This window comes from Bubalus kerabau, chromosome 7, assembly GCF_029407905.1.
Source record: "Bubalus kerabau isolate K-KA32 ecotype Philippines breed swamp buffalo chromosome 7, PCC_UOA_SB_1v2, whole genome shotgun sequence".
Lineage (NCBI taxonomy): Eukaryota > Metazoa > Chordata > Mammalia > Artiodactyla > Bovidae > Bubalus > Bubalus kerabau.
This window is the reverse complement of record NC_073630.1, coordinates 96,785,378-96,811,500: the sequence shown is the minus strand read 5'-3', so window position 1 is coordinate 96,811,500 and position 26,123 is coordinate 96,785,378. Positions and strand designations below refer to the sequence as shown.

At 37.3% G+C, this 26,123-nt stretch overlaps 1 protein-coding gene across 3 annotated transcripts in view; it reads right to left on the bottom strand.

Annotated features, from left to right (window-relative positions):
* The window catches only part of MRPL1 (mitochondrial ribosomal protein L1), a 73,500-nt gene that overhangs the window by 30,271 nt on the left and 17,106 nt on the right, over window positions 1-26,123 (bottom strand). For all 3 annotated transcript variants that reach the window (XM_055588879.1, XM_055588880.1, XM_055588877.1), the window contains exons 3-6: window positions 19,873-20,131; window positions 17,386-17,469; window positions 15,600-15,671; window positions 8,784-8,895 (exon numbers count right to left, since the gene is read on the bottom strand). In XM_055588879.1, the coding sequence (XP_055444854.1) occupies window positions 8,784-8,895; window positions 15,600-15,671; window positions 17,386-17,469; window positions 19,873-20,131 (527 nt within the window). The remainder of the gene's footprint in view (window positions 1-8,783; window positions 8,896-15,599; window positions 15,672-17,385; window positions 17,470-19,872; window positions 20,132-26,123) is intronic.

The following is a 26,123-nucleotide window of genomic DNA, read 5'->3' as shown; positions in this document are numbered from 1 at the left end:
TGAATAAACAAAGGAGAAAAAAGGAATCAAGGTAAAAACCAAGAATTTTCAAAGGATCATGCAGGAGACTCCAAGCATACATTATACCCTCCTAACCTTTAATCATAAACATTTTAACTCAAATTTAATATATAAAAATATATATACATATATTTTTAGTTTTACCTTAAACTTTTTAAAACTCATTTTTTATTGAAGTAACAGTTGAATTATAGCACTGTGTTAATTACTGCTATACAGCCAAGTGATTCAGTTATATATATACACACACACAGTATTTTTCACATTCTTTTCCATTATGGTTTATCACACTATATACTAGGACCTTGTTGCTTATCCAGTTTATATATATTAATGTACATATGTGGAATCTATAAAAATGGTACAGATGAACTTATCTACAAAGCAGAAATAGACACAGACATAAAGAACAAATGTATGGATACCAAGGAGGGAAGGGGGATGGGGTGGGATGAACTGGGAGATTGAGACTGATGTATATATATATATACACACTACTATGTATAAAATAGACAACTAATGAGAACCTACTGTTTAGCATATACAGGTAACTCTATCTATGCTCTGTGGTGACCTAGCTAAGAATGAAATTCAAAAAAGAGGAGTTATACATTAAAATAAAAAAAAAAAATTACCTGCTGACTGACCTGAATCTATACCTACAACCCTGCTTTCCTCCCTATCATATGGATGAACTGTCTGTGTTCTTATGAAGGCCAACGCTCTTCATCTAAACACTGGATCCCATATCTCCTCACCAATACAGCAACACCACCCCTCTCTCTCTACACTGTCAGCTTCCTCTGCTTTCCCAGATCATCATCAGCAGCTGACAAACTTGCTATAAAATGTTCCATCTTAAAACAAAATACTGCCTTTCAATAACCATCTAATACTTTCTGAAGAATGCTAAGTTTTCCAAAAGAGTTGCCCATCCTTTCTGTCTCGGCGTCCTTTCCTTCCACTTTCTCTCAGACCTACCTCCATCAAGTTACATCCCTAATACTCCACTGAGAATAATCCTGTGTTCCTCTGACTTGACCCGTCAACAGTAGTTCACAGATATGTCTCCCCTCTTCCTACTGAGTCATGACTTGTCCTCTGAAACTCTATTCTCACTGGCTAGTCATTCCATTCCTGTTGGCTGAGCTACCCTTACTTGGCCGATTTCTAAAAGGTGGACTATCTGAGGGTTCAGTCACATGACCTCTCTTTTTCCACCCATAGACACCCTTTAAGTGATCTCTTTAAACATACTGCTTTAAACATTTACCCACTGATAACTGCCAAATTTATATTTCTGGCCACAAGTTCCCTCAGGCTCTCCAACCACCTACTTAGTATCTCCACCCAAATGCAGGTAGGTAATTAATAAGGAGTACCACATGAAAAATGTTTGCTGAAAGAATGAACAAATTAATGACTTCATCATTTTGAGTCTGATATCACAGTGCTGTTGTAATGATAATGAAGTGGGGAAGGACAGCGCTTAAGAAGGAAGAGCTCCGTATTAAAACATACTATAGTGAAGGTGTGGATGGAATACTCACTACGTAGAAATAAGAAACTGGAAAAAAGTGACAGACCAGAGATAATAATGTATTAATATACTTGAGTTTTTTAAACCAGTTCCATTCTAAAACAATCACAAAGAAATCCTCCTTCCTTTGAACTTACATATTATTTTCCTCTCTCTCTCTCCCTTTTTAACGAAAACATGTTGATGTGAATTTGCATTTCCCTAATAACTAACATTATTGGTTGCAGAATGAGCTGGTTGGCCGGCATCATCGACTATCAATGCACCTGAATATGGGCAAACTCTGGGAGATAGAGAAGGACAGGGAAGCCTGGTGTACTGCAGTCCGTAGGGTAGCAAAGAGATTTCTCGCATTTCTTTCAGTTTCTGATTTCTGACTTAACTGTTATGACCAGAAATCACACTCTGTATGATTGCAAGCCTTTTAAATTTATTAAGACTTGTGTTAAAACCCAGCAAATGGTCTAAACCTGAATGTTCCACGTACTCTTGAAAAGTGTACACCAAACACTTACTAAGTGAGGTATTATACAGCTACAATAAGGTCAAGTTGGTTGACAGTACTGTTCAAATCTTTTATGTACTTCCTGATTTTCTATATATATATATGTTCTATCAGTTACTAAGAGAACATTAAAATCTCCAACTGTACTTGTTTAGCTTATTTCTCTTTTCAATTCTGTCAGTGTGTGCTTCATGTATTTTGTGGCTCTCTCTGTAGCTGAGTATGTCCTGTTATTGTTACAGAATATCCATCTTTTTCTCTAGTAAACTCCTTGTCTTAAAAGTTCATTTTGTCTGGTATTAAAAGAGCCAACTCAGTTCTCTAACGGTTAATGTTTTCATGGTATATTTTTACTCTTCATTTTCCTTTCAGCTTCTTTGTGTGTATGAATATGAAGTGTGTCTCCTGTAGACAGAATATAATTGGATTGTTTTTTCTTCGTCTTATAATTTCTGCCTCTTGGTTGAAGTGTTTATTCAATTTCCAATTAACCTGACTAATGATATGGCTTGATTTAGGTCTCTATTTTGATACACATCTTCTATTTGTCTCATCTCATTTGTTTCTCTGTTCTACACTGCTTTCTTTTGTTTTCAAGAAAAAAATTTAGTATATCATTTTTATTCCTTTATTTAGTTTTAAGCTGTATCTCTTTTTGTGTATGTTTTTACTTGTTCTAGAGATTACAATGTGCACATTTATTTATCACAGCCTACTTCATCTTAACACTTTCTTCCAGAAAACAACAGATTTGTGCCCACCTCCATCCTTCCTATCTCATCACTATGTTATTGTCATGCCCAAACCTGCTTCATCTCCTCTGTATCTATCTTTAAAATCATACTCACTGGACTACTCAAGGAGGACATTAGGGACTCATTCAAGACGCCTCTCTCCCTTACCTTCCACACCTAATTAGTAACTCCTGTTAATTTTACCTCCTCACTATTCCACAACAGTCTTCTTCTTCGTCGTCACTGTTACTGCTCAGATTCTGCCCTTATTCCTCTTCCCCGTAGCCCGCTGCATTTGCTACCTCACTAGTCTCTGTTCTTAAAATTTCATTATCTTCACATCACCACCCTATCACTTACAAAGCTCCCATATAGAGTCATTCTAACAAGCAAATCATATTTCATTCCTCTGAGCAATAGATTTCAACAGCACCTACCTTCACAGAGGATAAAATCTAATCTCCATAGTATGGCACACAAAGTCCTCCATGATCTGGCCCACTGCTTATCACTGCTAACCCCACTGACCTATCTGATAGCATGTTATGTAACAAACGATAGAAAGCTAGTTATAATTTTCTGAACACAACTGGCTGACTCACACTTTTGTGCATTAGAACAGGCCATTTCTTCCACCTGGAATGTTCTCCCCATGAATGTCAGGAAAGAAAATGCCTATATACGGTTAAAGTCTCAACTTCAGCTACCTTCTTTATATAATCTGATTCTACAAGGTGTTCCTCATTCCTCTAAGCACTTTGTACATTTTCTACTAGCACACTTCCTGCATCTTAGAGCAGGAGTTTGCTACTATCTCTCACCTGTCAATTTGCATCTCCTTAAAGCTGGGAACTATCTGTTCATCTTTTAATCTTCAGCACTAAGTGTGCTGCCTGGCACACAGTAGACACCCAATAAATATATGCTGATTCAATAAATGAGTTATAAAGGTAGAAGTGATATATGAAGCCATGAAAAAGAATGAGTTCTAAAATAATTAGGAAAAAATTTTTTTAAAAAAGAAAAAAGTAATTGTGGAACATGCATAGCTACTTTAGGAATTATAGGAAGTCAATAGGAACAGAGGGTCATATGCATCATGTACTTAGCCTGTGCTAAGCTCTTGCACATTATAATAAAAACACCATGGGGACATGTTATCATGAAACCCATTTTGGAGATGAAAAACAAAGGCACAGAAATGTTCAAAAATTTTTTCAAAGTCACAGTGAGAGATAAAGCCAAGACAAAAGGAGGTCTATGCTAGCCACTCTTTAATTCTGCTTTTCAATATAGCCCAAGGTTAAATCTTTCCCACTATTTTTAGGGCTTTGAGATTATGTAGTTATAGCCTCCTCTTTCTCTATTTTCTTTTTTCTCTGTGCTTTTACATTTGTCTACTTTTCTCCTCTTTCTTTTCCTTTCTCGTCTCCTAATTCAATTTAATTTTCATAACGAACATAACCTATACTAACATATAGGTATTTCATACGAATGTACCTTCTCTCTTCTTCACCAGGGAATATGACAGGGATAAAGAAAGTAGAATGTAAGGAGGCAGGGAAGACAAAGGAGAAGTAGTTAGGAAAAAAAAAGTGTTAAGATTGTACAGTGTAAAAATTAATATCAAGAAAAAGAGAAAATTAAAAACAGACCTTTAAATGTGACAAAAGAAAGAACAGAGATTAGTAGTAAGAGCAACATTTGAGCTGAGTTATGAGAGAAAAGTATGTAAGGAAGAATAACAATTGGAAAGGAAATAGAGACAGCCAACCACTAAAGAGACCTGCCTGAGAAACTTGGTATGAAACAACAGAAAGAAGTAAGATCACTGCTATAAAGGACAGTGGAAACAAACAAAGGTTTTGAGGTTATGTGCTTTGTTTTGGTTTACTTCTTTAACTAGAGAAATCTGAGTTAATTAAATTAAAAATAAATGCTTAGTAAGTCAGCTTGTCTAGTGCAGAAAACAAAACTATTCACTCTGTACCAGTATGGGCTTTCTCTTGTTCACAGCTATCACATTCAAGGCTTGACACATATGATATGTTTGTTGAGTACCTACTATGTGCCAGGTGCTATTCTAGGTCATGAGACTATGCTATGCTAATGCTATGCTAAGTCGCATCAGTCGTGTCCGACTCTGTGCGACCCCATAGATGGCACCCAACAGGCTCCTCCGTCCCTGGGATTCTCCAGGCAAGAATACTGGAGTGGGTTGCCATTTCCTTCTCCATTCATGAGACTATACTAGTGGACAAAACCAAAAATGCCCTTATGCTAATAGAAGAAATTGAACACACACACACAAATTAAAAATGTAAGATGACAAGATTGATAAGCCTTAAAAGAAAGAAGGTAAAAATACGATAATGAGAAATCTAGTGGTAATGGGAAGTGGAGATTAATATTTAAATAGGATGGTCACAGAAGGTCTCTCCATCTAGGTGATACTTGAATAAGAATGTGAGCCAGACAAATTAGTAAAAGGCATTACAGACAGATAGGACAATGAATCCAAAGACCTGAGAAGGGAGAAAACTTGGTGTGTATGAGTAATGGCAAGGAAGCAGCTATGGCTGGAGTAAGGGAAATAAAGAAGATCAACAGAACCAGTTGTAATATATCACTAATTCATCTATAGCAGGAATAATCATACCTAATCATCACTGGAATCTTTCACACATAAATAGTTTTTAAATTATTAGTACACGAGAAAGGGAAATTTAGAAAAATTTCAAATTTGTTACCCTGCAAAAATTCCATTTGCTTTATCATTTTCCTTCATATGACCAAAGAATTCTAATTATTTCAATAATGCAAGCAATACTCTTAAGTACAGCATGTTGATCTATGAGCTAAAAATAACTGACATTAGATTTCAATCATTTTACATCCATTACTCTCAAATACAATACAAAAGCAACTTCCTTACAGAAAGCAGTGCCCTACTCAGTAGATATGAATACTCTATAGACAAGCCTGCTGGAATATCCTTTTGACAAGACTCCCAACTGCAACACTGATGTTCAGTTCTAAGAGCTATGTGTTAAGAGGAACACACAGTAATGGGTCCAATTTTCTAATCATGTCCCTTACCTGCCAACAACTTAGTATGCTTTATAAGTCAAGATATTTTCATACTAGTATTTCCTGTTTAGTAAATGTTAGTAACATTAGGAATAAAGAAAACTTTTAAAGTATCAATAAAATGTATATCTATGTTAGATATGAAAAAATGTTAGAGGTTGCATTGTGGCAGGGAACTGGGGGGAAGCTAGTTGACAACGAAAATGAAACCCAATTTCTTCCAAAGAAATTTTGAAAAGCAAGTTTTAAATGTCTTTTTTTTAATGAGATAAAAAAGAAATACTAAGAAAATATGCCAAATGTGCATTGGAAAAAATAGAGAACTTGCTTATAGTTACGTAAGCAATTAAAATAAAACAAAACTGCAGCATTAAACATGCTGCAAAATGTGCACATTCAGTCCAGCCAAGTTAGTTACACCCACTCCCATTACAAAGACAAAATATAAGACAAAATGGGAAACTAATGAGCTCAGCTGCAGGGGCTTGTTTGTTTGTTTTTTAATTCCATCCATTTGTTCAAAACGTAATTCCTACTTTACCCTTACATCTTTTGTTGGATGTAAGGGGAATCAAATGTTCCTAAACAAGAATCTGAATAAGCTCTAAAAATGCATAAAACAAGCTTCATTTGTTCTAATGCACATCTGGTGTACTCTGTTTTAACATTTTTGACAGGTTAATCGTTTGTCTTCATGTTTAAAGAACACAAATGTTTTGCCAGTGCTGTTGAACAGATCGTGTGGGGGTGAGAAGAAAAAGTTGGGGAAGGTGAAAGGTCTGCTGTTTTTCCAAGATGCTTTGGTAAGCAAATGGAGGTAGGGGACAAACCTAGGTAACTTGACCATAGTATACAGAAGACATGATTCATTATGAAAGCAGAAATAAAGTAAAGCCCACTAATAAAAATCAACATTTTCAGGGGAAACCTTTCTTATTTGTGATGAAGAAATGTTCTCTGAAAACCTTTCAGACTAAAACTAATTATCCCAAATTTTGTGATGAAAATGGCAATTAAAAAACCTCAACAGAAAACTAAGACCAAAAATTATTCAAAGAATGGATAAAGTTAGCAAAGGTGACAAAATTAATTTCCGTGAAAAACCAGTTAACCGTGCAAAGCAATGAGCGAGCTGAATACAGATAAACTCGGTATTCAGTTTTACTTTTAATTGACTATATTTAGTATTATTTGGCTTTATTGAGCTTGAATTCAAGTAGGAAAAAAATTAAGAGACTTATCCTCAAATTCAACTGCAATCCTGGTTTAATTTTTAAAATAATGTTCAATTTCAGGTCTTATTTAGCAAAGAATGTAGTGTGATTCCAAGAAAACAAACACTACTATAATGGAAATGCCTACTAACAAGTACCAAACCTCCGTCCAATATCTCACAAGGATGTGTTATTCAATGCAGGCTATTAAAAATAAACAAAACTCCAATTTAACAAAAGAATTGAAGAGTCCATTTGAATTTGCTTACAGTACAGAACATGGTCTATAACTCAGATGAGCATTAGTGGCTATCATGTATGAAGAATTTTAGCAGGATTTTTTTAGCTCAACTAGAGTTAAAATTTGAAGATCTACTAAAATAATTTTAAAATATCTGCTCTTTTACCTTATAAAATTTTATTTGAAAAAACATCTATCTACAGCAGATATTCAGCACCACCTAAAAGAAACTATGTCTGCTAGTGAACATACTCTTTCCTCCCAAACCTACTCCCCATTTGCATTAATGATATCAACTTATTAGGAGAGATCCCTAGGCTTAAAAATTTCAGCATCATTTGACTCTTTCCTTTCTCTTTCTCAACATGTCCATTCCTAACTACAAAGTGCAAAGTCCTATTATCTTTGACATCTGTCCTCTTTACTCCAGACTCATTATGAAGACTTTAAGCCTCACCTTTATTAATCTCTGGCAACTGCATCTGAACTGGTCTCCTTGCCTATACTTGTGATTTCATGCCAGTACTTTTACAAACTCTTGCTAGATTAAAGCTCTAAAGAATCCCCCAACTTAAAAAAACTTCTAAGAGAGTCCTGCTGAATACAGAATCAAGGTCCAAATTTATGAGGATCTTATTCAAGATTCTGCTCAATACAGCATCAATCTACCTTTCTAACATATTCTTTTTCATTTCAAAGTAGGGGTACCATTCACTACTGCCAAAGAAAACTAACTGATATTTCTTCAATATAGTCTGTAATTTCTGACTTACTTCAGTGTCTATGATTAACAGATTCTACTTAAAATATCCCTTAGTCTGCTCATCAAATTATTCAATGTACAGTTTAAACGTCACCCCCTTTAAGATGCCTTCTCTGATTTCCCCATCTATGTATAAATTCCTCCTCTAATGAACATCTACTGCATCTTGTGAATTTATCATATAATACTTCATACTTTATAACAAGGCTATTTATGTAGCACCCATACTTTTCTTACTAAATTTCGTAAGGGGCAAATATTCACAAGGGGAAAGTTGCTCAGGGAAAATAACTGCAGAACCATACACAGAAAGCCAGCATATACAGATGATGAAAGCTAACATAAACGAGCATATGTGTTATTTTGATAAAGAGACATAAAACAGTATGATGATAATATACCTAGTTGGTAATGTGTTCCACTAATTTAAAACAAGAATATGGGCTAAATTTAAAGATCTGGTATTATAAAGCAACTAGGTTTTCAAATTACATTAAATCACCAATATTAATGCCAAAGGAAAAAAATTCTACATGTTCTTGTGTAACACAAAACTGAAATACCAGAGCATATTATTTACTCTACACATATATTAGCAATTTTGTTTTCTAATTAAACATATATATTAGAAAGTTGTTGACAGAGTACTGAAGAAGTAAAAGAACTCTCCCTTACTTCGATTAAACTTAGGAAATCTTGTTTTCAGTTTCTTCCTTAATGGATTAAGCTCGGGCATTATTTCTGGAACAGCTACATAAAAATCTGCTTGAATTTCATCGTCCAAAATCTGAAAATCAGGAGGGAAAAGATAACCTTAGGTTACGTAAAAAGCTTTATTTTTCTAAAAATAAGGTCTAATGTAGTAACAATTTTTTACAATTTAGAATGCATATTAAGCACAATTCCTTTCTTTAAACACAAGGATCATATGAACATATTTACCAATTAGGAAAATCTTCAGAAGCAAAACATTTTCTAATGTTTGCTTTTGAAAAATAGCCACATCCATTATAAACAAACAAACATTTAACAGGTTTAATTCTTCCATGGGGTTATGTTAATCAAAAGTGTTGATTACTTATGTTGGTTCTACAAGCTAGAACATTGCACTGATGTGTACGTGGTTCATACAGTCCCAAAAAAGTTGAATTTGTATGTCCATCAAAACTGAAAAAAAATGCTGAAATTTTTGCAAGATCACATGTAAAATTAATAATCACTAGCTGCCAAATCATTAGCAACCACATCGCTTTCCTAAATTTGGCGCACCAAGACAACTGAATCTAAAATCAGTTTCACAAAGAACTGAAACTAAAATTCCTTTTGCCTCCAAAAAATAAAAGAGGAGTGGGATGGTCAAAGACAAGTTTACTTATAGTTTATTATGCATAGTCTAATTCCATTCTAAGAGTAAAGAGAATAATTTCAATTTTTAGAAGACATTTTAAATTAATTCAGGCAGGTACCCAGAATAATTACTTTACTTCTACAGTATACTCCATTAAAAAATTTAGCTGATTTAAAATTGAAGCAACTTTTTAGAGTAATACTGCCTGGGCAACAATTATCTTACCAATGATTCTCTTTGCATAAAATCTTACCACAATATGTCATTCAAAGCCTTAGTTAGGGGTTACACATTAAACTATAAAAACTTGAACTCTAGCAAAATTAAGCATGATTCTGGAATTTTATTTTCCTGTTACTCTTTTCTTTTTACAAATTCTTTACTCCCTAAATGGCATACTATGCTCCCCTGAACAATAATAGAAAGAAAGATAGCACTAAGTTGTCTCTGACTCTTGTGATCTCATGAACTGTGGTCTGCCAGGCTCTTCTGTGCATGGGGTTCTCCAGGCAAAAATACTGGAGTGGGTTGTCATTTCCTTCTCCAGGGGAACTTCCCAACCCAGGAATTAAACTCAGGTCTCCTACATTACAGGCAGATGCTTTACCGACTGAGCTACGTGGGAAGCCCTGAACAATAATAATTTACATAAAAAGAATCCTTGGCGTGTGACAAGTATTCTTAGAATACTTGTAATGTACTAAGTATACTTCGAATACTTGTAACGTGCTAAACACATTACATGGTTTAGTTCACCAAGTGTACACAACAACCCTACAAGGCAAGTACTAATACTGACCACACATTCTAGGCAAGGAAGTTGAGGGCTTCAGTTCAGTTCAGTCGCTCAGTCGTGTCCGACTCTTTGCGACCCAAGAATTGCACCACGCCAGGCCTCCCTGTCCATCACCATCTTCGGGAGTTGACTCAACTCACATCCATAGAGTCGGTGATGCCATCCAGCCATCTCATCCTCTGTCGTCCCCTTCTCCTCCTGCCCCCAATCCCTCCCAGCATCAGAGTCTTTTCCAATAAGTCAACTCTTCGCATGAGGTGGCCAAAGTACTGGAGTTTCAGCTTTAGCATCATTCCTTCCAAAGAAATCCCAGGGCTGATCTCCTTCAGAATGGACTGGTTGGATCTCCTTGCAGTCCAAGGGACTCTCAAGAGTCTTCTCCAACACCACAATTCAAAAGCATCAATTCTTCGACACTCAGCTTTCTTCACAGTCCAACTCTCACATCCATACATGACCACTGGAAAAACCATAGCCTTGACTAGACGAACCTTTGTTGGCAAAGTAATGTCTCTGCTTTTCAATATGCTATCTAGTTTGGCCATAACTTTTCTTCCAAGGAGTAAGCGTCCTTTAATTTCATGGCTGCAATCACCAGCTGCAGTGATTTGGGAGCCCAGAAAAATAAAGTCTGACACTGTTTCCCCATCTATTTCCCATGATGTGATGGGACCAGATGCCCTGATCTTCGTTTTCTGAATGTTGAGCTTTAAGCCAACTTTTTCACTCTCCACTTTCACTTTCATCAAGAGGCTTTTGAGTTCCTCTTCACTTTCTGCCAGAAGGGTGGTGTCATCTGCATATCTGAGGTTATTGATATTTCTCCTGGCAATCTTGATTCCAGCTTGTGCTTCTTCCAGCCCAGCGTTTCTCATGATGTACTCTGCATAGAAGTAAAATAAGCAGGGTGACAATATGCAGCCTTGACGTACTCCTTTTCCTATTTGGAACCAGTCTGTTTTTCCATGTCCAGTTCTAACTGTTGCTTCTTGACCTGCATATAAGTTTCTCAAGAGGCAGGTCAGGTGATCTGGTATTCCCATCTCTTGAAAGAATTTTCCACAGTTTATTGTGATCCACACAGTCAAAGGCTTTGGCATAGTCAATAAGCAGAAATAGATGTTTTTCTGGAACTCTCTTCCTTTTTCGATGATCCAGCGGATGTTGGCAATTTGATCTCTGGTTCCTCTGCCTTTTCTAAAACCAGGGTTAGGGAGGACAAATCAGTCTGCACTTTTAAGTGGCAGACCCAGAACCAAACAGAGGCAGTTTGGCTCCAAAATCAGGGCTCTCATCACTACAAACATGAAAGCAGAGGCAATTTTGAAACATCAAAGAACTATATGTGAAATTTCCATGCCAAGATTTTCTAATCCTGATTCTAAAACATTCCTTTGGATTAAATTAAAATTATGTTTGAAAGTTAAGCTCCAGGTAGCCTTTAAGAAGATATCATAAAATATCACAAAACTCTATAGATGGAAATCACAATTTAGAGACAAGTAAAAATGAAACAACTTTAAAATCCCTCAGAACCAAGCATACCTGTGACATTTCACATGTATTAAAATTAAAGCAAAATGTACTTAAAGCAATTCAGTTCAGTCAGTTCAGTCACTCAGTCATGTCTGACTCTTTGCAACCCCATGGACTGCAGCACTCCAGGCTTCCCTGTCCATCACTAAATCCCAGAGCATACTCAAACTCATGTCCATTGAGTCAGTGATACCATCCAACCATCTCATCCTCTGTTGTCCCCTCCTCCTCCTGTCTTCAATCTTTCCCAGCATCAGGGTGTTTTCAAATCAGTCAGTTCTTCCCATGAGGTGGGCAAAGTACTGAAGTTTCAGCTTCAGCATAACTCCTTCCAACGAATACTCAGGACTGATTTCCTTTAGGAATGACTGGTTTAATCTCCTTGCAGTCCAAGGGACTCTCAAGAGTCTTCACAAACACCACAGTTCAAAAGCATGAATTCTTCGGCACTCAGCTTTCTTTACAGTCCAACTCTCACATCCATACATGACAACTGGAAAAACCACAGCTTTGATTAGGTGGACCTTTATTGGCAAAGTAATGCCTCTGCTTTTTAGTATGCTGTCTAGGTTGGTGATAGCTTTTCTTCCAAGGAGCAAGCGTCTTTTAATTTCATGGTTGCAGTCACCATCTGCAGTGATTTTGGAGCCCAGGAAAATAAAATCTCTCACCGTTTCCACTGTTTCCCCATCTGTTTGCCATAAAGTGACGGGTTCGGATGCCATGATCTTAGTTTTCTGAATATTGAGCTTTAAGCCAACTTTTTCACTCTCCTCTTTCACTTTCATCAAGAGGCTCTTCATTTCTTCTTCACTTTCTGCCATAAGGGTGGTATTACCTGCATAGCTGAGGTTACTGATATTTCTCCCGACAATCTTGATTACAGCTGTGCTTCACGCAGCCCAGCATTTCACATGATGTACCCTGCATATAAGTTAAATAAACAGGGTGACATTATGCAGCCTTGACGTACTCCTTTCCCTATTTTGAACCAGTCTGTTGTTTCATGTCGAGTTCTAACTGTTGCTTTTTGACCTACATTCTAGAACTAATACCCAAATAAGACGTCCTTTTCATTATAAGGGACTGGAATGCAAAAGTAGGAAGTTAAGCGATACCTAGAGTAACAGGCAAATTTGGCCTTGGAGTACAAAATGAAGCAGGGCAAAGGCTAACAGAGCTTTGCCAAGAGAACGCACTGGTCACAGCAAACACCCTCTTCCAACACCACCAGAGAAAACTCTATACATGGACATTACCATATGGTCAATAGTGAGATTAGACTGATTTATTCTTTGGCAGCCAAAAATGAAGAAGCTCTATACTATCAGCAAAAACAAGACAGGGAACTGACTGTGGCTCAGATCATGAACTCCTTATTGCCAAATTCAGACTTAAATTGAAGAAAGGAAGGAAAACCACCAGACCATTCCGGTATGACCTAAATCCCTTATAATTATACAGTAGAAGTGACAAATAGATTCAAAGGATTAGATCTGATCGAGTACCTGAAGAACTATGGACAGAGGTTCATGATATTGTACAGGCAGTGATCAAGACTATCCCCAAGAAAAAGAAATGCAAAATTCAAAACGGTTGTCTGATGAGGCCTTACAAATAGCTGAGAAAAGAAGAGAAGCAAAAGGCAAAGGAGAAAAGGAAAGATATATCCATTTGAATGCAGAGTTCTGAAGAACAGCATGGAGAGATGTGCCTCTTCTTCCCACATCTTTAAAAAAATAAATGTCTTTGCTTCAAGAATATACAATGGAGAAAAGACAATTTCTTTAACAAGTGGGTCTAGGAAAACTGGTCAACCACTTGTAAAAGAATGAAACTAGAACACTTTCTAACACCATACACAAAAATAAACTCAAAATGGATTAAAGATCTAAACATAAGAGCAGAAACTATAAAACTCCTAGAGAAAAACATAGGCAAAACACTCTCCAACATAAATCACAGCAGGATCCTCTATGATCCACCTCCCAGAGTAATGGAAATAAAAGCAAAAATAAACAAATGGGACCTAATTAAACCTAAAAACTTTGACACAATGAAGGAAACTATAAGGTGAAAAGACAGCCTTCAGAATGGGAGAAAATAATAGCAAATGAAGCAACTGACATGAATTAATCTAAAAAATATACAAAAAAAAAAAAAATATATATATATATATACACACAAACAGCTCCTGCAGCTCAATTCCAGAAAAATAAATGACCCAATCAAAAAATGGGCCAAAGAACTAAACAGACATTTCTCCAAAGAAGACATTCAGATGGCTAACAAACACAATAAAGATGCTCAACATCACTCATTATCAGAGAAATGCAAATCAAAACCACAATGAGGTACCATCTCACACTGGTCAGAATGGCCATCACCAAAAAGTCTACAAACAATAAATGCTGGAGAGGGTGAGGAGAAAAGGGAACCCTCTTACACTGCTGGTGGGAATACAAACTAGTACAGCCACTATGGAGAACAGTGTGGAGATTCCTTAAAAAACTGGAAATAGAACTGCCATATGACCCAGCAAGCCCACTGCTGGGCATACACACTGAGGAAACCAGAATTGAAAGAGACACGTGTACCCCAATGTTCATTGCAGCACTGTTTATAATAGCCAGGACATGGAAGCAACCTAGATGTCCATCGGCAGATGAATGGATCAGAAAGCTGCGGTACATATACACAATGGAGTATTACTCAGCCATTAAAAAGAATACATTTGAATCAGTTCTAATGAGGTGGATAAAACTGGAGCCTATTATACAGAGTGAAGTAAGTCAGAAAGAAAAACAGCAATACAGTATACCAACACATATATATGGAATTTAGAAAGATGGTTATGATGCCCCTATATGTGAGACAGCAAAAGAGACACAGATATAAAGAACAGTCTTTTGGACTCTGTGGGAGAAGGCGAGAGTGGGATGATTTGAGAGAATAGCATTGAAACATGTATATTATCATATGTGAAACAGATCGCCAGTCCAGGTTCGATGCATGAGACACGGTGCTCAGGGCTGGTGCACTGGGATGACCCTGAGGGATAGGATGGGGAGGGAGGTGGGAGGAGGGTTCAGGATGGGGAACACATGTACACCCATGGCTGATTCATGTCAATGTATGGCAAAAACCACTACAATATTGAAAAGTAATTAGCCTCCAATTAAAATAAATAAATTAATTGAAACAAACAAACAAATGTCTTTGCTTCAAATGGGCTCCACCAGTTCTTTGTTATTTTCTCAAGGTAGGCTGCATAACATTTTTTTGCCTATACCACTTGAACTGATGGAGTTGGGAGAGCAGGTGTGGTAAAATTTAAGAGTAACCAAAAGTACCATATTATAGAGGTCAGATACTGTCCTTTGTAATCGACTAAAGTAAATCACACTTTGTACTCCAATAAGGCAAAACAAACATCTGGCCTTTGAAATATGAATAGAGATATCCATATAGGCTACCTTTCAGATTTCACCTTAAATCTCACATTTAAAACCACAAGAGTCATACTGTCCTTTCCAGTCTATCCATAAAATTCTCACAAACACATAAGAAAGAAACAAAAAAATCACAAATACAAATCAAGTATAACTAATATCAGGCTGTCTGGATAGTCTTTTCTTAGCTTGATTTTGAGACTCAAAAGATTAGGAAAATCATTTGTTCTGTAAAGCTCTACTAACCATTTATCAAAAGACATGAACAGAGTAGTTATGTTCCACATGTAATAAATCAATGGATGGCAAAGATAACAGAACAATTTCTGTAAGTAATGAATAAGAAAACAATACCACACCTTCTGAATGAGATTAGTTCCTCCTGCAAATGCAGCTCCATTTTCTTCTGCTATTTTAATTTCTGATGCATTCTACCAAAAAATACAATAGTTTGAACATTAGTCTTTAAACAAATTCAGTCTGCTTTCAAGTATTTTGTCAGAAATACCACAGTTCAAAATAAAAACTGTATTTTTTACTTTTAATTGAAAGTGCATCAGTTTTCAACTAGATGCATCAGAGATAGTACATTCAGAACAAGCTTAGTTTGTAGGTGATTAAGGCATTTCTTCGGAGAAGGCAATGGCACCCCACTCCAGTACTCTTGCCTGGAAAATCCCATGGACGAAGGAGCCTGGTAGGCTGCAGTCCATGGGGTCGCTACGAGTTGGACACGACTGAGCAACTTCCCTTTCACTTCTCACTTTCGTGCATTGGAGAAGGAAATGGCAACCCACTCCAGTGTTCTTGCCTGGAGAATCCCAGGGACGGGGGAGCCTGGTGGGCTGCCATCTATGAGGTCGCACAGAGTCGGACACGACTGAAGCGACTTAGCAATAGCAAGGCATTTCTTGAGAGTCCTTTGGACTGTAAGGAGATCCAGTCAGTCCATTCTAAAGGGGATCAGCCCTGGGTATTCACTGGAAGGACTGATGCTAAAGCTGAAACTCCAATACTTTGGCCACCTCGTGCGAAGAGTTGACTCACTGGAAAAGACTCTGATGCTGGGAGGGATTGGGGGCAGGAGAAGAAGGGGACGACAGAGGATGAGATGGCTGGATGGCATCACTAACTCGATGGACATGGGTTTGGGTGAACTCCGGGAGTTGGTGATGGACAGGGAGGCCTGGCATGATGCAATTCATGGGGTCGCAAAGAGTCGGACACGACTGAGTGACTGAACTGAACTGATGGCATTTCTTGACTAATATATGAGGAAATATGTCCAAATGGCATATTTAAAACCCACCAAGTTGTTCCTAAGTCTCCAATGTCATCAATACATCATTTTCCAAAAATAACAGATTAAAATATATTTAGTTTTGCTACTTTAAATGGAAACATTTTATCAATCCAGTATTGTGAGAGTAAAGTTTTTAAATTTAAGAAAAGAGAACCAAAATTTAGCCTACTGTCTGAAAATCCAAAAGAAAAACACACAGTATTTGGTTTTTTTCTCTATATGCTTCATTTATACCATTTGGATTTACTGTAAAAATATGTCACTATTTACTCAAATTTTGTGGCATTCTAAGAGCTATAGTCTCTACTTTTCTGGGGAGAAAAGCAAAGAATTTCTTCCTTGTAAGTGAGACAGACGGCAGGAAGAAAAACAGTTTACAAAACAAATTCATGAGGATGTTATAAACAAATGTGCATAACACAAAAACAATAACAAAGAGCTGTATTACTATACTCGTTACTGCCGTGACTTTCTTGACTTTACAGACTGGATCATTTTAAAAGTGTGGTTTTTGTGTCTTCACAGCACTAAATGACCCACTGCTTTAAAGTCAGTTATTTTTGTCGTTTGGAGAGTTTCAGCAGGACGCAGCAGCTAGTAGGATAAATACTTCTCTTGTGAGAAACATAAAATGGTAGATAATAATGATGAAGTTAATATCGTGGCTCAGCTCTTTCTAAAACTAATGATATGACCTCAAATAAGCCATTAAACTGCTTTGAGTTTCACATGGGGAAAATATTCTAGGGGGATGCCAGGATTTTCTCTAACTCTATTCAGTTATTCTAATCATTGATTAATGTGATGTGTCAAAAAACTAAAGGATATAAAAAGTTACTCACCCCTGTAAATACGGCAACTTTACTCATTTCTGAAATGAATGGGTATGGCAAACTAAGAACGCTGGCAAATGGCTCCACTTTTTTCTAAATATACAACAATGGAAAAACAATTATAAAAAATTCATTAATCTTTTCAATATACAAAATATTCATTGATTACCTGTTAAAGCATAAGAGATTATATTTCCTTTGTAAGAAATCAAAATAAAGATATAAACCTCTTTCCCCAACTCCACACTCCCATGGCACATGGCTTCTTTCTTTACAGCATTCACCACACAGTCTTACATATTAAATTAAGATCTGTGTTTGCAAAGCATCTGCCTGCAATGCAGGAGACCCAGGTTCGATCCCTGGGTCGGGAAGATCCCCTGGAGAAGAAAATGGCAATCCACTCCAGCACTCTTGCCTGGAAAATCCCATGGACGGAGGAGCCTGATAGGCTACAGCCCATGGGGTCGCAAAGAGTCGGTCATGACTGAGCGACTTCACTTTCACGTTATCTTCCCCAGCACCTAGTACAAGGCTTTCCACATGATGAATGCCAATAAATGTTTTCTACCTTGAATTAAATTCAAAAAAACATGTAATTTTTTTTTACATCATCAAGGAGGACATGGATACAGCTATGCACATTGAACAATATATCCAGCTAATCTGCTCAGTGGGTCACTCCTAATTTCCATGTTGATTCTAAACAATCAGGTGAATCTGATGATATTAACTCTAAATCCAAGACAGATTGCCAAATCTGAAAGGCGGGTCTATTTTGAAACAACCTGGACCACCCACCACTTCCAGACATGTATGGGAAGTCAGTCGGAAAATCCCAAATAATGGCATGCATTTGAGGCACCCTAATACGGGTGGAGTTTTTACAGGACCTCAAAACTAATTTGTTTAGTCACTGGGCCAAGGACCTGTCTAGACCTGTGACTCGGATCTCTTGGGGAGACTTCACACGGAAACAAGTTCTAGGCCCATAGTTTTGGTGCAGCCTTAAGGTCCAGAAAAAGAGTCATTTCATAATTGAAACTGATTGAAAGATCATATTTTTAGAAAAACTTGAGTAAGATAACCTCCTGAGAATTTCTTTTCAGACAAGAAGGCACAAACTCTTAAGCACACTTTATGTCAGACGTGCAACTCACTTTAACTGACTGTCATTCCTTTGCCATTAACATGTCACAACTGGCTTCAGTAAATTTTTCAATGGCAAGCAATCACAATAATAGCATCCCCTGGGGGAATACTGGCTTGTTTTACAAGCACTCTGTCAAGAGCAAAAAAGGTCTCAGGAAGAAAACTGAACCTTTTCAATGTTATTAGTTTACAAGTGGCTAACACTTAGAAAATGAAACTTGTGGTCCTACAATACTTCGTTATAAATTACACTACTGGTTGGCTGAGAAAGTGGTTACGTTAGACACTACAACGTTTTAAAATAAAAGAACAGTAACACTATAGTATAAAATAAAATTTCAATAGGACTGAAATAAACAAAAAATAACCAAGAAATGAAACAGACTTTGGTTTAAATCCTAATTCCACCCCCACCTCTGGTGACCTTGAGCAAGTTACTTCACTTTCAATGTCTCAGCTTCCTCTTTTGAGATTAATATAGAATTAAATGAGAACATGCATGAAAATAAGCATTTTACTTCCCTTTATAAAGAAAGGGAAAAACTGGGATTTGGAGAGGTTAAACCAGAAGCTCAAAGACCAGGTAACTCGTGACCCCAGGATTCTGGCCTGTAATGCAATGTCGGCCTAGGCTCTTAAGCACTATGTTTTATTCCTCCTCCTCAATTACTTGTTGCTGCTGAGGTTGTTAAATTGTACTCAAAAACACAGACCCTCCAGTTTGACAAAAAAAAAAAAGACATCCTCAGAATAAAAATCCAAGTATCATCTCCAAATAAATTAAGTGAGAAGCTTATCAAATTGAGAGCTGTAATGGACCTCATTCTAATCTAGTATTTTTCCCACCTTTAGAATTTTATAAACAAGTCTTTTGTGGAACTGCAATATATAAGCAGACAAAGCAGAAATGTTTTGGTTGAGATGAGTGTAAGGGGCTTGGCACCCCATCCAAACTTAGTCTCAACCTAGGATTCTGAGGAACACATCTTCAGGCCACTGAGCTATCCAAAGTCCTTACTGACCGAGAAGGAACAAATACCTGGACAGCTTAAGTCATTTTTCAGTTACAGTAATACCTCAATTAATTTTGACACTACTTTTGTTCCTACCAATGACTTCCAGATAAACAGGAGATATATGTTCATTGACTCTACAGAATGAGTTCAACATTCTATTTTATATTTGAAAAACTAAAAGACAAACTTTAATATTTCTCATCCTAAAGTTCAGAAAGAGCATAAGATTTTCTAAAAATTATTACAGGAGACAAAACATATTTTAAGTTAAGAAACAGCAATTCATTCAACCACTGTTGACAAATAAATTTTAATTCCATCTACATACCTTCTTCCCCAGTGTCATATCCAGTGTCAAATCAAGATAAACACCTTGCTTTGGATTCGTAAAGTCCAAAACTTGAAATTTCTTAAGTAAGTTAACAGCTTTCTCCACCTCGTATATCTGCCTTGGGTATAAGCGTTTTAGGTAGACATCGTCTTCAGGTTCACCTTCCATAAAAGGATATGACTTTATTTTTTCTATATCATCTTTTTTCTCATTTGATGCTTTTTCTTTAGTACCTTTTTTTGTTTTCTTTGCAGGCCTTAAAAAAAAATTCAAATCAGTTATCTAAATATGCAAGAGACTTAAAAAGGAAGCTAATATACTTACATTAGACAGAAAAAAATTACAAAAGATAAAGTTTATTTTAATTCAAAAGCACAGACTGTTTTATAGTTTTTTTTTTTAGTTCAACAAATATTAAGCAAATTTTTCAACTGTTTGCAGTTGATACAAAGTTGGATAAGGTATTGATGTTGCTCTCCAGAAACTCAGAGTAGGGAAGATGTTCATGCAAACAGATAATTTCAATATGATGTGGTAAATACTATGAGAATGTTATCAGGGCTATGGAGAAAAGATTGTTAACCCAGCCTAGCAGGCAGGGAAGAATTCAGAAAAAAAAAAAAAAAAAAAAGACCCCAAAGTCAATTCTTTTTTTTTTTTTTCCTTTTTTTCCTTTTCTTAAAACTTTTTATTTTGTATTGGGTTATAGCTGATTTATGTTGTGATAGTTTCAGATGAACAGAGAAGGGACTCAGCCATACATATACATGTATCTGTTCTCCCCCAGACTCCTGTCCCATCTAGGCTGCCACATAACAATGAGCCAAATTCCATGTGCTATACAGTAGGTCCTTGTTGTTTCATTTTATTTTTTTATATAAATTTATTTATTTTAATTGGAGGTTAATTACTTTACAATATTGTATTGGTTTTGCCATACATCAACATGAATCCACCATGGGTGTACATGTGCTCCCCATCCTGAACCCTCCTCCCTCCTCCCTCCCCGTACCATCCCTCTGGATCATCCCAGTGCACCAGCCCCCAGCATCCTGTATCGTGCATCAAACCTGGACTGGCAATTCGTTTCATACATGATATTATATGTTTCAATGCCATTCTCCCAAATCAACCCACCCTTTCCCTCTCGCACAGAGTCCAAAAGACTGTTCTATACATCTGTGTCTCTTTTGCTGTCTCACATACAAGGTTATTGTAACCATCTTTCTAAATTTCATATATATGCATTAGTATACAGTATTGGTGTTTTTCTTTCTGACTTACTTCACTCTGTATAATAGGCTCCAGTTTCATCCACCTCATTAGAACTGATTCAAATGTATTCTTTTTAATGGCTAAGTAATACTCCATTGTGTATATGTACCACAGGTTTCTTATCCATTCATCTGCTGATGGACATCTAGGTTGCTTCCATGTCCTGGGTATTATAAACAGTGCTGCGATGAACATTGGGGTACATGTAGGCAAAACACTCTCCAACATAAATCACAGCAGGATCCTCTATGACCCACCTCCCAGAATATTGGAAATAAAAGCAAAAATAAACAAATGGGACCTAATTAAACTTAAAAGCTTCTGCACAACAAAGGAAACTATAAGCAAGGTGAAAAGACAGCCTTCAGAATGGGAGAAAATAATAGCAAATGAAGCAACTAACAAACAGCTAATCTCAAAAATATATGAGCAACTCCTGCAGTTCAATTCCAGAAAAATAAATGACCCAATCAAAAAATGTGCCAAAGAACTAAATAGACATTTCTCCAAAGAAGACATATAGATGGCTAACAAACACATGAAAAGATGCTCAACATCACTCATTATCAGAGAAATGCAAATCAAAACCACAATGAGGTACCACTTCATGCCAGTCAGAATGGCTGCGATCCAAAAGTCTACAAGCAATAAATGCTGGAGAGGGTGTGGAGAAAAGGGAACCCTCTTACACTGTTGGTAGGAATGCAAACTAGTACAGCCACTATGGAGAACAGCGTGGAGATTCCTTAAAAAACTGGAAATAGAACTGCCATACGACCTAGCAATCCCACTGCTGGGCATACACACCAAGGAAACCAGAATTGAAGGAGACACGTGTACCCCAATGTTCATCCCAAAGTCAATTCTTAAAGGATGAAGAAGAATTAGCCTAAATATAAACCTAAGAGAAACGAAAACATGGACACACAAAAACTTGTACACAACTGTTCACAGCAACATTACTCAATGAAAGTCAAAAGGTAAAACAAGCTGAATATACAAAATGTGGTATATCCATACAGCAAAGTATTAATAGGCAATAAAAAGGAATGAAGCACTGATACATGCTACAACTTCTATGAACCTTAAACACAGAATGCTAAGTGAAAGAAGCCAGTTCCAAAAGACCACACATTGTGTGGTTCCATTTATGGGAAATGTCAAGAACAGGCAGGAAAAAAAAAAGAATGGGTACACCTATAGAAACTGAAAGTAGATTCAGGTTGTCTAGGGCTGGGGATAGGGAAATGGGAAGTGACTGCTAATGGCCGTGGGGTTTACAGGGAAGATAATGAAATGTTCCAAAATAGACTGTGCTGACAGTCACACAGCTCTGTGAACACACTATAAAAATCATCGAGTTGCACACTTTAAGCGGGTGAACTGTATGGTATGCAAATTGTACCTCAATAAAGCTATTATTTAAAAAAACAGAGTTATCCAGGCAAAGAAACAAGGTAATAAAAGTACTGAGGCATGATTAACAGAATGGTACACCAGGGGAGCCACTGTAAGTTCTAGCTGACTAGAGGAGGGGTTGGTAAACTTTTTCTGGAAGGGGATCAGACAGTAAATGTTTTATGGACTCATCTCAGTGACTCAACTCTGCCATTCAAATGCGAAAGCAGCCATACACAACACAAAAATGAATGAGCATAGTTGCATTCCAGTAAAACTTAATTTACGAACACTGGCTTAAATTTTGTAATTTTCATGTGTCACAAAATGCTATTCTTTTTTCCCCTTAAAAATTTAAAAAACATCACTTAAAAATGTAATGGCCCTCTGGCCACATTTTGCTGACTCTTGAACTTTACCTCAGGAAACAGCAGCACAGGAGGCTGGAGAATCCAGATAACAGAGGCCTCCTCTAGAGACAATGAGAAGCCACTGGACAGGGGGTGGCGTGTGTATTTCACAGAGTATTCTGGCTGCAATATAAGGGATGGATCTGAAGGAAGCAGACTGGAGACGATTAAAGAGAGGACCCTCCCTCTCTTCTCAAGGAGACATGACAGCCTGAAGCAGAACAGTGATGATACTAGGCTGGACAGATTACAGAGACATTTTACAAGGTAAATACAGAACACAAAGGGGAAAGAGATGACTCTAGGATACAATGCAGGTTTCTGACTCGCATGATTAGACATGAGTAGTATCATTAACTAAAACCAGAAATAAAGAAAGCAAAACAGGTTTCTTTTGAGGGAGGTAGTCACAGAGATGAGTTCAGTTTGGGGCAATAGAGAGTCTAAGTGTGGGGTTAGTTGCATCATTGGCCCCAATTCCTTGCCTCCTCTCTCAAGTCCCTTTGCTAAGTGACTTTGCACTTCCTCCCACTTAAAAGTGCCTTGATTTGGTCACATGACTAGTAGGCCAATAGAATAAAGCAAAACTGACAGATTCTATGCTCTAAGCTTAGGCCTTAAGAGGCTTCATCTGTTTCCACTTGTAAGTTTGTCTTTCTGCCATTTTCATAAGCACAGGCCTGGGCTAGCCCAAAGGTGGGAGGATGAGACACAAGTGAACAACAGAGCTGGCTCCACAGAGCCCCAGGCTAGATTAGACAACTCTCAGCTGACCTGCAGATTCAGAGAGGCACAGCAAGCCCAGCCAAGGTCATCAGAGACACCTATACAAACCTAGCTCAGATCAGCTCACAGACATGTGGGCAATGATAATCGCAGGGTGGTTTGTTACATAACAAACACCAACAAGTCGCTTACAAAATATCTAAGAAAATGTGTTCCACAGGTAACTGCAGGTAAGAGTTTGAAGCTAAGAAGACAGAAGTAGAGGTGATATGATACACTTTCTCAGCATTAATTCCAATCACACCTTTAATCTTTTAACCATAAACACTTTAAATTAGGGAAATACTATTCTAGAAAGACGTCTGGGTTCTGTGGTAGACAGGATTACGGCTTCCCAAATATGGCCTCATCTGCACAGCAAAAAGGACTTTCCAGAGTGACTACCTTGAGAGGATGCTGCACTATTCAGGTGGGCCCAATCTAATCACACAGCTCCTGAAAGCAGAGAAACCTTCTCCTTTCTCAGCCTCATCTCACAGCAATGGGAAGGAGAAATCTGAGCATGAGATGGACCCAATATGCCATTCCTAGCTTTGAAGATGGAGGAAGGGGGAGCCACGAGCTAAGGAATATGGGTAGCTCTTGAAGCTGGAAATGGCAAGGAAACAGATTCTCCTCTCGAGCTTTCGAAAGGACCGAAGCTCTGACAGCTCCTTAATTTTAGTCTAGTGAGATCCATATCAGAATTCTGACCTACAGAACTGCAAGATGATAAACTTGAGCTGCTTTAAGCCACAAGGTCTGTGGTAATTTGCTATGGCAGCAATAGAAAACTTAGTAAGAGGTCCTATAAAATTTATGCAAAAGAAATGGATGACAGTAAAATGATATTAAAAAATAAAAACCTCAAAAACCAATCCAACATATAATTCCATGCTCACTTACAGCACTCAATGAATCCTTATTACTACAACTAATAATAGTATCCTCCCAGCTAATGAGCAATTTGACAGAATAGCAGATAATGACAACACTCATTTTTAATGGGACACAGGTGCCCTACTGGACTGCCAACAAGTCTAAGTAGGTGCCTGAGTGGGTGGATGCAACGTGCCTCAGTACTATGTGGAAGTACACCACAAAATCCTGAAACCTTCCAAACTGAAGAAATCACATTTTATATTTAGTAAAAGAGTAGAGTGGCCAATAGGGGAAGGAGCCTAGAGAGCCTGTTTTAGTAATAAACTATCTAAAATAAACAAATGAATAAAAATTGTAGCTATAACCCACAGATTTACTTTACATAAATACTGATTTCACCACTAAATTCTTCATCACGACTGAACCTATCCATCTAATTTACAATTAGTAATACAAAGTTCCCAGAGACTAAAATGTGATTTTTAAATTAATATTTGCAAAACCTGATACAAGTCAGGAACATAAAGAGATTGAGCTGGATATACAGCAGTTTACTTATTTATGCTTTGGACCTTGTTTCACAAAATTTGAGATCGTGTTTTGAATGGTTTGAGATGGTTCAATGAAAATACTGTTGAGTTACAAATGAATACTTGTAAAAATAAATAAAGTAAAACATCATTGTTGTTGTTTAGCTGCTAAGTTGTGTCTAACTCTTTTGCAACCCCATGGACTGTTGCCCACCAGGCTCCTCTGTCCATGGGATTTTCCAGGCAAGAATACTGAAGTGAGTTGCCATTTCTTTCTCCCCAGGGGATCATCCCAACCCAGGGATCAAACCTGCATCTCCTGCACTGGCAGGCGGATTCTCTACCACTGAGCCACCAGGGAAGCCTACAACATCATTTAACATAGAGCAAATAGGATTCTAGGGAAACACTTTCTTCCAAAATTTAAAAAAAAAAAAAAAAAAACTGCAACTGACTAAAATCTGTCAATAATAATCAATTTTACAAACCCACCACCTGCTGTTGTCCCTGACCCTCCAAAAGGTGTGTCTTTATTCATAAGAATCACATCCAGAAGAATTCTGTTGTTTATTCAGTATGTAAGGCCCTATCTGGAGAACGTAAAAACTATGTTATCAGGGAGTAAAATAATTGTATTAGAAAGGTTTTGGGGAAGGTGAGGGAGAAACACCTGGTAGTCTGAACTAGAGAGAACACAGTCTAGCTGCAGTTACCTGGGTAACTAAACCATGCAGACCAAATGAGGCATAAGAGACTGCAGTCAGATAATAACTTTCTCCCTGCTTCTCCTGTCTCCTAACTCCAAGACAATGAAAGGAAAAACAATTCCACAGTCTTACCCAAATAAAACAAGACAAAAAAAATCAGTACTATAATAAAGTTCATTTCAAGATCCTTGAAGATCTGTGACCCTAGAGATCCAAGTCTTTTTAAGGCTGAATAAGTCTTTAATTTGAGGAATCAGGGTGAGAGTAGGGGACACACAACC